Source organism: Ipomoea nil, unplaced genomic scaffold (genome assembly GCF_001879475.1).
Source record: "Ipomoea nil cultivar Tokyo-kokei standard unplaced genomic scaffold, Asagao_1.1 scaffold3065, whole genome shotgun sequence".
Taxonomy (NCBI): Eukaryota; Viridiplantae; Streptophyta; class Magnoliopsida; order Solanales; family Convolvulaceae; genus Ipomoea; species Ipomoea nil.
Window position 1 is genome coordinate 1047466 of NW_017619493.1, and position 11845 is coordinate 1059310.

The following is an 11845-nucleotide window of genomic DNA, read 5'->3' on the forward strand; positions in this document are numbered from 1 at the left end:
ATCAATACTTAATGGCCTATTTATACCTTTCCCTAAAAAGTAATGTTATAAACCCTTCCTTTATTTTCTGAGTTAATTTTATTTTTTATCCTAAATTTATAAGTGACAGTCCACTTTTACTCCTTTTTTTTCAAAACAGCTCCTTTTGGTCCTAGTATTATTCTGGCATGATCAATTTTGGTCCTCTATAAAAAAAAAATAGTTAGAATTTTATTAAATACAAGAGCATTTTGATATTCAATTATGAATTTTTCAAAAAAGATAAACATACAAAATATAACAAATCAATGCACTTTGCATTAAAAAAGATCAAAATGTTCTTTTATTTAACGAAATTTCAACGATTTTGTTGATAAATGACCAAAATTAATCATGTCACAATAATACTAAGACCAAAAGAGGACGTTCTGATAAAAAAGAACTAATAATGAACTGTCACCTATAAATCTAAAACAAAAAATGAATTAACTCATTTAATAACTCCACTCAATGTGGCATTATATTATTAGTAGTTAGATTTATTTTTTATTTAGTAGTGAAGTTAGCCAATTCATTGACACTCAATCCCTAACGGCATTTGATTGGTTATTTCAAGCATGGACAATGTTGTAAGAAAGACTGGCTTTGTATCTAATTATTGATAATAGAAATTAAGGGTGTGTTTGATTTGCACATGAGAATCAAAATCAAAATAGGAATCAAATACTTTGTAATAGTATAAATTTTAGTAAACATATTTTACATGCTTGATAGTAAGATTAGACTGGAATGTGAACCCAAAAGAAAAATCTAAAAAAAAATCTAAAAACATTAATCCCAACTTAAAAATATAAGATGAAATGATATCTGAATGAAACTTTTAATTTAAGAGATGATCAAACCTCATAGTTGTGTTTTAAGAATTTGTCAACTAAATACTAACTATGATTTTAATTCTCATAACTAATGAACCAAACACACTCTAAAATCAAGCTGATTTGTAAATTTATGATAATCCATTTTATTTTCCGATGTGCAGAACATATAAATAACATGCTTAGAACCCCAGAATTGAAAGCAGGCCAGAACCAGGAACAGAAACCAACACTTGCCTACGGCTACGAGGTTGGGTTCCTTTTGTGCAACCAAAAACCAGCAGAAGGAACAAACCAAAAATATAACATCGTGGACCTGAAAGGAGGGGGGGGGGGGGGGGGGGGGCGTGGGGGGAGTGATACAGCATTTGTCTGAACAAATGAAATGGAACCTATATAAAATGATGCACCTATCTATTATCTCCAAAAATTGCAATGTTGCTGAAATTGCAGTCCGCAGACGTTGTAATAGCTACGCTCTTGGTTGCATATTGACATTATGGGGGAAGTCTAAACCAGATATCTGTACACTATTTACAGCAGGAAGGAATGGGATCTTGTAACGGGCAAAGGTTGGTGATTCTTACTAGCTCGAGGTAGAGCAATCACTATCGGTCTTAATGACTCTCGTGTTGTAAGAGCCACAGTATCCACATTTGTGATATAGCCAGTGGAAGCACGCCATTCCTTTCCGTTCACAATCATTGCAAAGGATATCCTACATTTGCAGTTAAGGTTTGATTAACACTAGATGACAGCATGGAATGATACTTTTGCATTTTACCATGAGCAAAGCAGATCACGGACACACACAACAGAGCAAGACAATTGTGGGAGAAAAGTGCTTTTGGCAGAGAATGGGTGGGGAGAATATTTCCTTACTATATGCCACAAACAACTAAATAAGAAAAGATAGGCATCAGGAACAGTAAGAAACCAAACCTGCTGACGGTTCCTGTATTCCTCTGGAAGAACCTCATTGGCCAGCAAAGCATCAATCATGCCAAAATATATCTGGCATAGAAGAAAAGCGTTAAGAGGATTAGTGAAAATAGAGAGATGATTAACTTGAATATATGTATAGAACTAGATTTTTTTCTTACCGCCATATTACCCATTGATTTGCTGCATATTGGACAAATGTAGTTACTGGAGGCATATGCCTAGATATCAAAAACACAAGGTTGGTCAAAGTTTAGGTTATAACAATTCTCCAAATTTCTTCTTTGTCAAAGAAAAAAATATGAGAACAATATTAGCAGAAAATGAACATATAAGGCAATAATTTTTTAAACCTGAAAGCAAGCTGAGTGCATGTAATGTCCGCAAGGTAGAGGTCTCACTGTCGCACTAGAAGTAAACAAGAATTCACAACAGATCGGACAATTTGTTTCCAGAGCCTTCTCCAAGCATTTGTGCTCGACCGAATTTATTCCCAAACAGCAGTTGCATTTCATGCAATGATAGAAATCAATTCCAAGTCCCTTCCCAAGACGGCATAAGTTGCATGATGGGCAGTGATATACTGACCTGTAGCAAACAAGAAAAAACTGTGGTTAGAAAAAATGTGCCCAGAAGTATAGTGTTACAAGCAAAATAAAAGTGAAGTAGTAATAAATTTTTATTACTAGCTAAGTATTTATTTACTCAAAGGTCAAAATGCAAAATGATTCCACAGTTTCTAATATAGTTATAAAGCAACTGAAATTCATTCTATGGTACAAGATATTTTGCAACACTTAATAGAGTCAACAGAAAACAGTATGATCAACTGGAATTCAAGCAACACCATATATAACAAAATTCACTCATCTACCTCTCATCATCAAAGAACTTGCAAATGCTACAATAGTATTTTGCCATAGAAAATCCATTGCATGATGGTGTCATGCAAATTGGTCCAATTGGTTGAATCTTCAAGCAACGCATGCACATCATCTCTGCCGTTGCTTTCCTGTAAAAGTTAATGAAAATCAAACTTGAAGCACTAAACCATTGGACATCTGTATTTGTATTTCTAGCTTACCTGTCCATTGAGTGGTCACTCACTTCATCATGGCAAAATCTGCATGCAACCAATTTGCCACAGCAAGCTGCACGAAGTTTACAGTTTCTCTTGTAATGTTCACATCCAAAAACTTGTTTCTCTGGATCTCGAAATGATGGAGAGCATCCAGCCAAGTCTTCAGAACGAGAAATGTCATCTATTGATGCTTGTGATTTTTGTTGAGAGGCTATCCAACGGCTGGCAAAATACAGAACTGGTTAGTACGTGGCTTACTGACCAAAATACAATACTGATTATACTGTTGTAGCTATCAAATAAAACAAAAATGAAAAATTTTGCTAAACTCAAAATGGCAATTCACCTGGTCATAAGATTTTGAATCAAATATGCCTTTCTTCTTGGATCAAGAGTTGAGTCCCTATGAACCTTCCTAATTTCTGACTCAATTTCAGTTTGGTTCATGCGGAAAATGTCTTTCCATCCAGGTTTGAACATCAAATCACTCTGGTCCAAGCTTTCATGAGCATCAATACCTAAGTTTTGAAAAAATAGAAATCATGTAATGTGTGACTTTTGAATATAATTGGTCCTTAGCACTTTAGCAGTAGATTGAACTGTAGCTAGTTTTTCTAAAGCAACAACTCAGTTATGAGAACAGACTACTAACCTTTGCTAATATTGCTATTTTGCGATGTTTCAGGCAGGACAGATATTTCAGGAGTTCTCCTCAAACATTCATTAAGCCACTCACTAAACATGGTGTTCTTTGTTGCCTTCTTTAAAGTGTCAATCATTTTATTCTGCTCATCCTGAGTTAGAGCAGAAGTTACCCAAGGAAGCATAGACTGAAGAACTTCAGCCCCAGTAGTCCCAATAATACGGCCAACAATCCTGTCCTGTTCCTCAACAGAGAAATGTTCGCCAAAAAGTGGCCACAGTTCAAGTTCTTCCCTGAATATGTGCTGATCCAGGCTCACTCTTAGTGATTTGCACATGCCTTGAACTTTCGTGGCAAGTTCATGATATTTTCCAATAGAAGACTCAATATTACTCCTTTCAGATTCTTCAGCTTCGTAACATTCCTTTAAGCCCTTGTGAAGTAATGAAAGATCAGAAAGGACACAAGATATATCTTTGAATAATTCTTCTTCCTGCTTATGGTCCAATGTATACGAATGACTAACATTGTGAAGGGCCTCTTTAGATTCAAGAGCTGGGAAAACTATTTCATCCTCAGCATTACTGTGTGCTCTATACAAGCCTGAAAGCAGACGGAACCTACCTATAAACTGTCGAAGAAATGTCTCATCACAATCATTGAGTTTACTTGACTCAACATCTAGATACTCCAAATCTTTGCGTATTGCTATGTGGAATTTAAATATGGTGTCGATTGGATGCACTTTACAGTCAATACCAGAAGATCTCTTATCTGTCTCCCAAATAAAGAGGCTAGAGTCCAGAGAAGGAGCAGGACTGAAGGACAATGATCGAAAAGATTTTGGTGTGGAAATAGTACCTAGTCCCAAATTGTTACCACTAACTCCCAGTCCCGGTACACAACAAGACTGATCATTGTAAGAGGAACTACAAGCATTTAAGCCTTTAGACAAGTCAGATGAATCACCATCTATGCAAACCACTGGAAGATTTCTTTTCAATGGCCTCCTAGAATCATCAGTCTGCATAGTGAGTGAGCATGGACATGATCCTTGCATAGAATTTGGTTCCTTAGCAACAAACTTTTTAACAGGGCAGCAACCAGCTGAACTAGAAGATAAACACACTCCATGGTTACGTCCTTTACATGCCCAACCAGAATAAAGTGTCACAAGAGCAGTATCAGATGCAGGAGCTGTATGACAAAATACATACAAATTAATACAAAAGTAGGCAGCTGGCACCCATCACTAACCTAAAGTGGAACACAGAAATAAGATACCTGCCAACTGCATATTTTTTAAGAAGTTTCGGGCTTCATCCTCAGTCAATGATCCAACTAGCCATGGCAAGACACGCTCAATCAACTTCAGTGGCATTAGACATAAGCTTTCGTACAAGATCTCCCTCTGTTTCTTCTTGGTAAAATGTTTCCGAGCAAGTGGCAGAACCTGGAGATTTAAAAAATAAAAATAAAAATAAAAATAAAAATAAAAACTTGCTAACACTTGCATAGCTACAAAACAGATGTTAATGCATAACCACTGATCATGCAACTGAAAATAAAGGGTATTTAAACTTTAATGCTTATACCTTATCTAGTTTAACACGTAACAAGCTGTACATAACATTTTGAAGAGAATAATGCTCTCTTTCTAAGCTCAATCAAAAATGTAATATAAAATGAATTAACCTAATAAAGACTAAGATTACTACTAAATAGACAAAAATCCAAGCTCACCTGAACTTCCTCATTGTGAAAGTGCTTTTTAATTGTTTCAATTATTAAATCAGCATGCAAACATAACTTTGAGAAAAACTCAGCAGCTGAAACTGAATTGACGCCTGTACTTTGAATGTTCACAATCATGCAACGAAGCTCATTAAATTGGTTTTTTTCTTCCACATGCTCCTGAAATAAGGAAAGTCCTCCATCTACGGCTGGGAATATGACCTTGTCTTCAGCAACACTGCAGCAAGATTACAAATACAAGGTCAATTTGCAAGCTAAGAAGAGGATATGCACTGGTTACACAATTCTGGAACAGAATTCTCACTTGTTCATGCTAGTGAATTCCCAATGTAACATGTTCAGTAGAAAACTTAGAACTATGTGCAAAACATGTTACATTTCACAATATGCAAAAGATTTCTATTCTTTTGTTTTTATTCAACAAAATATTAGCATTAATGGTGGCAAAATAGAAAATGGATAGCGAAGGAATTGCCACTCATAAGAAGAAAAGAGTGAAGCCAAATAGACAAAAATGAGAATGAGAATAGTTGAATAGCTATCTTTCCCATTTATGATGAGTTGAACATGGCAAGCAGCCAAGCAGCCAAGCAGCCCAATGTGGTATTCACCCAATAAGTTCCATGGAATAGGTCGGGAATGGAATACCACCCAGGGGGCCTAGTATTAGCTATTCCCAAGCACTCAAGAATAGTTTTTGTATTATAATACCCTTTACTACGCATGCTTATACATTATATATATATATATATATATATATATATATATATATATATATATATATATATATATATATATAATGTAATTAATTAAATATATACATTTAAATAATACATATATTTATTGAAATATATACATAAATTCATTAATAATTAATAATTAATATTAATAATAATAATAAAATACTATTATTATTATTATTATTATTATTATTATTATGCATACATACACACACATATCTTAGTTTATATCTGAACTGTCCTTAATTAATAACTCTTTTTAATATAAATATGTGTAATAATAATAATAATAATTGTTATTCCCTCCCTCTCTCTCTCTCATACATACATACATACATATATGTAACATTCCGTTTGAAGGATATTTATGTCAAATACTTATTCCGTTTTTATTTCTTAAACCAATCAAACACTGTAATACAATTCCTAAAGTCTATTCTTTCAGTGAACCAAACAATGGAATGTAATTTATATTATATTCATTATCTATTCCATTCCCTATAAAATAGCATTCCTATTCTTTCAAAATCCATTCCGTGAACCAAACATGCAGTAAAAGAGTTGTCAGATTGTTTTGGTGACCTTGTATTTTTCTTTCAACAATAACCCACCAAAGAAAATCTCACTTCACTAATGAAATAATACCTGTGAAATATGCAAACATCAGCTATGAACTGGAGTCTTTCATAGAAGGGAAAGAGATTAGAAAAATCTCCAGACAGCTGAATCTTTCTAGCCTCTGAAGCAATTGCGACTAATTCTCCTTTTATAGCATTGTGCCAATGCAAGATCTCATTTATTGGTTGACCAAAATCAGTATCACAAGCATCACAATTTGGGGAAAATAATTTCCTTTTCCCAGTCTTTGAAGATTCACAAGAACACTGCACTTGTCCTGCAATGTGAACATATGCACCTGGCTGAAACTCAATAGAACCTCGGATCTCAGGGTCAACATCATCACATTCAATCATGTTGATGCACTTCCTACCTTCCATCCAGGTGAAAATCACCTTCAATCAAAAAGGGCAGACAACAAGGTGCAATCAGAAAGAGCAAACAATCACTAGAAACAAGCGAAAATTAGAAGAACGTACACACACCAAAAAATGGAAAGCACACCTGTTGGAGAAGTTTTTCTTTTGGAACAATCTTAGATAAACATTTTTGCATATCCTGAGATTCATCAGAAGAAACAGATGATGAAAGCCAAGGAAGGAATTTTCTCATCATCTTCACGGGAATGCTGCATAAAAACTGCCAAACAAGTGATGCCTGCTCTTCAAATGAGAATTTCTCAATAAGCAAAGGAAAAACCTGCAACAGATGGAAAATTAATGTGTCATCAATTCTCATGAATCAATGCGCAAGGTTTCCTCAAAAGTTAATGTTGCTGTAGACATTTTTACTAGAACTCCAAAATTTGTGTCAATGTACTTTTTGGAAATTTATATTATTAAAAAAAAAAACATATATTATAGGCAAACAAAAAGAATATAAGTTGATTACTTGATTATATTCTCAAAGATCTCAAGTTAGATATTACGGAGTAGTATATTACTGAAAAATAATGTATATCCTTAATGATCAGAGCAAAACTAAACAAGGAAGAACAAATATATTTAAAAATAAAAAATATAAATCAGAAAAGACAAACAGCAAAGAGAATATACATCCAATGGGGTCAGTTGACCCCAGTGCAATTTTGAATAACTATGTTTGCAAGTGTTAGGGCTGTTAACGAACATAGGTTGCTTGTGTTCGTTTGTTAAGATTTTTAGAGTGTTTGTGTTTGTGTTCGTGTTCGTTTGTTAAGGTTTTTGAAAATCTTGTTCGTGTTCGTTTGTTAAGCCTTCATTGTCTTCATTAATGTTCGCGAACATGTTCGTTCACGTTCATGAATGCTTAATAACCAAACACATGTTCATGTTCATGATCACAATTCGTTCATGAACAAGAAATAATCTATGTTTACAAACAATAACCAAACAAACAACACAACAACTCTCTCTCTCTCTCTCTCTCTCTCTCTCTCTCTCTCTCTATATATATATATATATATATATATATATATATATATAATTACTTAACTATTCAAGAACATGTTCATAAACATTACTAAACGAACACAAACGAGCTTGTTCACGAGCTCTTAGCAAACGAGCCTACAACTGTTCAGACTCTATTCGTTTATGAACCAAGCTCTAAAATTTATTCATTTATGTTCATTTACCTTAATAAACGAACATAAACAAACGTGAGGAACCAAAATAGATACAAATATCAAAGGACCAAGATAGGTATCTTTTAAATTTGAGGATATAAATTGACAATAGTGAGGAACCAAATCAAGAATTGACTCTGGCTAGAAATACTTCAAATTTATACTTTGTGGTGTCAACATTTCATAGAAAAGAAAAAAGAACAGGCATGTATTAAAAAAGAAAAAATCTACAAGGATAATACCTGTTCTTCCTCTTTCGACATATGCTGACAAAGAGAAGTCTGCAATGCACCTGTACAAGATGCTAGTTCCCGAGGAAAACTTTCATGACTGTGGTTGTGAGAATTTAGGAGCTCAAATAAGAGATCAAAAAGATCACTTTCACTCTTGTGCTCTAATGAGTATGTGCGAGCTACATTCTTCACACGTTTATCAAGAGCAGGAAAAATTACCTGTCATTTTCACAGAAGCTATCATTCTAGAAAAAGGCACAAACATAAGATAATTAACATAAGAAAAATGCTAAGCACCCCTACAATTGCCACTCACAAAACAACCACTGCATGATGCGGCAAAATGCTAGACACTAGTTTTCATTTTTAATTTTAATATTCTTTTTTTAATCTTTAATCTTATGTGGTAAGGAGTGGATGTTCATAAGTAGTAAAAGTAGGGGTGTGTAGCATGGTCCTTACATAAATACTCTCACAACATAGAGTTTTTCAATAATTTTCAATGTGCAACATTATTAGAATGCAATTAATTGTAAAGTGACTGGCAAGATAAATTGTGAAGGCCAAAGTGCAGAAGTGGGAAACAGCTGGAGATACACTCCAGCATAATGAAGTAGATCAAGCAAGCAGCTTAAGAAAATCATTCTGATACCACAGCTCTTAAAAGATCACTGTTAGCCCAATGTCAATGATGTCATTGCACTGTTAAATAAAGATAAACTGGATAGTAATGTATTTTGGATTTGGTACTCCATACTTTTTTGAGTATTTTCTTTCTTTAATTTATTGTTTTATATGCATTCATTCAATAAATTCAAAGAAAGATTACATTGATAAATATAGACAGAATTATTGTTACCCCATAATTATAGCATCCCCTTTTGTTCCCACACGTCCCAACATGCATAGAAAGAGATAAATTGAGAAAATCCAATAACCAAAAAAACAAACAATGAATTTGAATATAAACAATTTCTATGGTTGTTACTCACAAAGAGCGCAATGTCATTCAACAACCAAACTTGTGCATATAGCAATTTGTAGTACCCTATTATATCCATCCACTGACCACTAAAAGATAACTCAGAAAACATAAGTGGTTTCATTTTACCAAATATAAGGACCTGATGGAGTACACAGTCATGCCAATGCCACATGCTCATACCATAGTAAGCAAAAAAGGAAGAATAAATACAAGTACATAACAGGATAATAGAAGTAGACCTCATCCTCAGCATCGGAATGATGCTTGTAAACTGATCTGAGGAACCGGTACCGCTCGAGCAACGGCTGTATGTCGGATAATTGTCCAGTGGCGTAGGCCAAGGCGGAGCGGTGAAGTGAGTCGAGCTCCTGCCGAATTGCCTTGTGAAAGAACAAAAAGAAGAGAATCGGGGAATCTTCATCCAAGTTCGCCACCGTTCCTTTCGAAGCCGCCGACGCCGACGAAGAAGTTGAAGACGATTCCACCGCATTCACCGTCGCTCCTCCGCACAAAACCGCTACTCCTCCTCCTCCCTCTCTTCCCTGAGCCGCCATTTCCACTATCTCCTAACCCTAGCCTCCTCGCCAATTCTCTCTCTTCCTCCGTCCTAATTTACTCCCCCCTCCTCCCCTAACGTGTATATACGTATCCGTATATATGCGCGTATGTATATATCCGTCTATATCCAGCAGAAATTTGTCTGTTTCCACTTTCTCCGCTCCTTTACCCTCCTTCTTCACGGCTTCAAAGAACCCATCCTTTTCTGTCAAGAATTCTACATCGCCGTGCGTACACAATTCCAGGTGAATTCTATATATTTCCGCAAAACCGTTCCTAATACGTTCAGAGATTCAAATCTTTACCTCGCAATATCTCACTCACAGTACATACACGCACAACAGATTAAAACTTGTTCCAAATCTCTCTCCCTCTCTCTCTCTCTAGAAATCTCTCTCGGCTTATATATGCATATACTCACCCGTGATTCCGTGAATTTGGCCGATAGGTTGAAGTATAGAAGATTTGGTTCGAATCAACGGGGAAGAGGAGGTGGAGAAGAGGTCGTGGGCAAGGCCAGGGGGTGAGTTGACTGGGCGATCCACGTGGCGGAGAATCAACCACGTAGGCGGCTTCGAGATAGAGATATCGTCACAATTTCATTTCATAATAATAACATATTTAAATTTAAATTAGAAGAAAATTTCTAAAAATAAAAAGTAAGAATATATTTATAAATTTTTAAAAGTTACCTACTAAATTTTTTTGCATGATTAGAAAAATTCATAATTATTATCAAAATTTATTTTCATATAATATGAGTCGATCTTTTCAATTTTTATTTTTTGTCCTACATTTATAGGTGATAATACATTTTTAGTCTTTTTTCTTTTACAAACTATCCCCTTTGATCATAGTATTATTGTGCCTTAACTAGTTTTGGTCATTACTGATTCGTCAACAAAGTCGTTTTAATTCTGAAAGAATATAAGTACACTTAGATCTTTAATTATGAATTTTTTTTAAAAAAATATAGTGTGTCAACCTACTTTGTATAAAAAGATCAAAATATTTGTATATGCAATGTCATTTCAACAATTTTGTTGACGAATTATTAAAATTGGTCATGTCATAATAATGAGTTAATACTCAAAATCGTCCTCGACTATAGTGGTTTTTCTCAATTTTGTCCTAAACGACTTTGGTGACCTAATATCGTCCCAGACTTTTGTGTTTCGCTCAATTTAGTCCTCCATTTGTTATTCCGTCAAATTGGTATTAAATAAATGGACAATTCGGTAATGTCAATATTGATCTCTCTTTACTTTCAACTTGTGAAGTGCGAAATTCCTCTTTCTTGTACGAATTACACCCAGAATTACTCCCGGACCTGCAAATCAAATTTTATATTCGCAGTTTTAGGAGTAATTCTGGGAGTAATTCGTAAAAAAAAAAAGGAATTTCGCAGTTCACATGTCTATGAGTAAAGAGATGTCAATATTAAAATTACTAAATTGTCTATTTATTTAACACCAAATGGACAGAATAACAAATGAGGGACTAAATTGAGCAAAACACAAAAGTCTGGGACGATATTAGGTCACCAAAGTCGTTTAGGACGAAATTGAGAAAAACTACTATAGTCGAGGACGATTTTGGGTATTAACTCTCATAATAATACTAGTATCAAATAAAAATATTCTGAAAAATAAGAATTGAAAATTAATTGTCACAATTTAGAGAAAAAAATCAGATTGACTCTTTTATAATTGTATTATTAGAAGTCCTTTTATCAACTGTACAAATTGTACGAAGTAATTTATTCTGAATATGGTAAAATTGTTGTTTAAAAAGTATAGAGTACGAATTTAGAATATAACAGCTTTTTTG

General features: G+C 34.4%; 1 protein-coding gene across 1 annotated transcript; it reads right to left on the bottom strand.

Moving 5' to 3' along the window:
- Nucleotides 1-1221: 1221 nt before the first annotated feature.
- LOC109164489 (zinc finger protein BRUTUS-like) lies at nucleotides 1222-10557 on the bottom strand. Its single transcript, XM_019313009.1, has 14 exons — nucleotides 9697-10557; nucleotides 8482-8691; nucleotides 7138-7332; nucleotides 6661-7028; nucleotides 5264-5492; nucleotides 4805-4973; nucleotides 3530-4717; nucleotides 3224-3395; nucleotides 2881-3099; nucleotides 2671-2808; nucleotides 2150-2384; nucleotides 1958-2017; nucleotides 1797-1868; nucleotides 1222-1572 (listed from the first exon to the last, which is right to left on the bottom strand). The coding sequence occupies exons 1-14, from the start codon at nucleotides 10009-10011 to the stop codon at nucleotides 1441-1443; spliced, it is 3702 nt and encodes a 1233-aa protein (XP_019168554.1). The 5' UTR covers nucleotides 10012-10557; the 3' UTR covers nucleotides 1222-1440.
- Between the last annotated feature and the right edge of the window lie 1288 nt (nucleotides 10558-11845).

Coding starts and splice junctions, on each gene's coding strand:
- LOC109164489 (XM_019313009.1), bottom strand. CDS start 10,011: ATGGCGGCTCAGGGAAGAGAGGGAGGAGGAGGAGTAGCGGTTTTGTGC. Junction 3,396..3,529: donor AAATAGCAATATTAGCAAAG/GTTAGTAGTCTG, acceptor TTCAAAACTTAG/GTATTGATGCTCATGAAAGC. Junction 1,573..1,796: donor AATACAGGAACCGTCAGCAG/GTTTGGTTTCTT, acceptor CTGCAAATGTAG/GATATCCTTTGCAATGATTG.